Here is a 2,565-nt window from a genome sequence, read left to right as displayed (position 1 = left end):
GTATGGAATGAGCTGCCAGATTGTGGTGGAGGCTGGTACAATTGCAACATTTAAGAGGCATTTGGATGGGTATTTTAATAGAAAGGATTTGGAGAGATATGGTCTGGGTGCTGGCAGGTGGGATTAGATTGGGCTGGGATATCTGGTCGGCATGGACAGGTTGGACCGAAGGGTCTGTTTCCATGCTGTACATTTTTATGACTATATGCAGGCCAGGTGAATTGGCAGTGCTAAACTGCCCATAGTGTTAGGTGCATAAGTTGGCAGGAAATGGGTCTGGGTGGGTTACTCTTCAGCAGGTTGGTGTGGACTTATTGGGCTGAAGGGCCTGTTTCCACACTGTAGGGGTAACTAATTTAGGTGCAGGAAGTGGAGTAGATGCGCTGGAGGGCATTGTTGACCCTGCAGAATGCTGACAGGGGAGGAGGGGAGATATGTGTCAGATGGCTGCTTCCCGTTGGGAGTTGCAGAAATGGTGGCTAATGAAAACTTGGATGCAGTTGCTGACAAGGTTGGAAGTAAGGACTGGGGGAACCTCGCAGTGTTGTGGGAGAGAAGGGGGGGGAGGTGAGGGCAGAATGCAGGACATGGGCTGAACACGGCTGAAGATCCTACACAGCGGTGGGAAATCGTCACTTGATGAAGATGGTAGATGTTTCTAAAGGTCACTTGCTCATCGCCCAAGATGGGTTCGATGAGGACAAATGTGGTGGAGAAACTGGATGGAGTCTTCACAGAAAACGGGGTGTGAGGACTTAGAGTCCAGAGACCTGTGGGAGTCTGTGGTGAAGGGGAGGCAGCCAACTGGAAATTCTGACAGTGGTGTAAAGCATTGGGAGCTGCACTGCTGTCATTAATGTCACCATGCAGCCTTGATGATTTGGAAAGAGTTGGGCAAAAAGGGTGTGGTAGAAGGGCGGGGCTAGCCACTGCGCCGTGACGTCATGGCGCATATGCAGATGATCGCGCTGGGGCCGATGGGAAGGGTTTGAAGAGCGCTTGCGCGGCTTCCCCTCCCCCCTTTCTCCTGAGCTCTGTCCGCCATGGGTCACCAACAGCTTTACTGGTCCCACCCCAGGAAATTCGGCCAGGGCTCCCGCTCATGGTGCGTCCCTCCCCGGCCACGGGAAGCTGTGATTTTCCTTCTCACTCCCCTCCGTCTGATTAAAGCTCTCTCGTCTTGTTTGTCTTTCTTTGCAGCCGAGTGTGTGCGAACCGCCACGGCCTGATCCGGAAATACGGCCTCAACATGTGCCGCCAGTGCTTCAGGCAATACGCCAAAGACATCGGCTTCGTCAAGGTAAAGGAGGACCCCGGGGCCAGGGCCGGGGCCGGGGCCGGGGCCGGGCTCCGGCTCCCCAGGCCTCCCCTGGCTTACACGTGTGGTCCCGGGAGCCGCTGCCTTCACTCCCACAGGGAGGTGCCCTGTTTCTGGTGTCCGCCGCACGCCGCACCTCCCCATTGAACAGGCCCCTTCTTGTAGCATCAATCCACGTACTGTATACCCTTTTGGGCGAAGGTGTTCCCCCTTCTCTCTTCTCCCCCCATGTTTCTCTGTACCTGGGGAACCTCAGGTCGGGGTGGCCGTGCCATAATTAATCTTGCATTATAATTTTTTAAGCAGTACCTGGTTTTGTGTAAATCATGGAAACGTATTCAGAATTTTTATATATCAAATGTGACTAAAGTTCGGTGTTCAGTTATGTATCTTGCTGGCTCAGGATGTCTGAAGTTTGCAAGCCTCTTTAATCACTTAATTAACAGTATAGACCCAGTTGTGTGTTTCCCCAGATTCTTTTGGAGTTGAATATAGTTGTAGAGATGCATTTGTGCATAATATGAAATAGATCACTAACCTTTTTTTTTCTGTGATTCAAAGTGACTTGTCTAAATTTTTGCTGCAATTCTAGTAATTTTTCTATTTGGATTCTGCATTTGATATGTCTTTGCATCATTGATTTGAGTGGGTGATTGACTTTTTTTTTGTCCTGTTGAAGACTAGGTTGTATTTACATATACTTGTTGGTGTAGGAATTGCTTATGAATTACAATTCACTACATCTAAATTGTTTTAAAGCCTTTTTAATAAATGTGATTAAACATTCATATAATTTTTTTCTTTTCTAGTTGGACTAAATTACAAAAGGAGCAAGAGTGCATTCTAATACATGGCGAATTGGAAACCTCAACATGTTGAAGGACTTGTACTACTTTCAGCTCAAAGAAGCTAATTTTTTGTGATGCTCCATATTTGTAAATAAAATTAATTTGCCAGATGTGCTTGTCTATTTGTTGTTGCTGCACTTCAATTGAAAGTAAATTTGCTCTTCAGTCTTCACGGTGCGATAATGGATTCTTTCATATGTTGAACTGTGGCGAATGAGGATGGTAACTGCCTTTGAGGACACATACTGGTGAAATTTAGGACAAGTGTGAAGTGAGAAGAAGAGGTATCATTTTATTGGAATGTGAGCGAAAATCTAAAATCAGTGGTAATTTTTGTGCACAGGGGTGCTTCCCTTTTGCCCTAATGCTAACTATCATAAGCTGCTTGTGCATCTGTAC

At 47.2% G+C, this 2,565-nt stretch overlaps 1 protein-coding gene across 1 annotated transcript; it reads left to right on the top strand.

Moving 5' to 3' along the window:
• The first annotated feature begins 961 nt into the window (after window positions 1-961).
• On the top strand, window positions 962-2,276 carry rps29 (ribosomal protein S29). The gene is made up of 3 exons (XM_043698468.1): window positions 962-1,105; window positions 1,201-1,300; window positions 2,128-2,276. The coding sequence occupies exons 1-3, from the start codon at window positions 1,044-1,046 to the stop codon at window positions 2,134-2,136; spliced, it is 171 nt and encodes a 56-aa protein (XP_043554403.1). The 5' UTR covers window positions 962-1,043; the 3' UTR covers window positions 2,137-2,276.
• Window positions 2,277-2,565: the final 289 nt, after the last annotated feature.

This window comes from Chiloscyllium plagiosum, chromosome 10 (assembly GCF_004010195.1).
Source record: "Chiloscyllium plagiosum isolate BGI_BamShark_2017 chromosome 10, ASM401019v2, whole genome shotgun sequence".
NCBI lineage: Eukaryota > Metazoa > Chordata > Chondrichthyes > Orectolobiformes > Hemiscylliidae > Chiloscyllium > Chiloscyllium plagiosum.
Note: the sequence above shows the minus strand (reverse complement) of the source record. Positions and strands in the feature narration are given on the sequence as shown.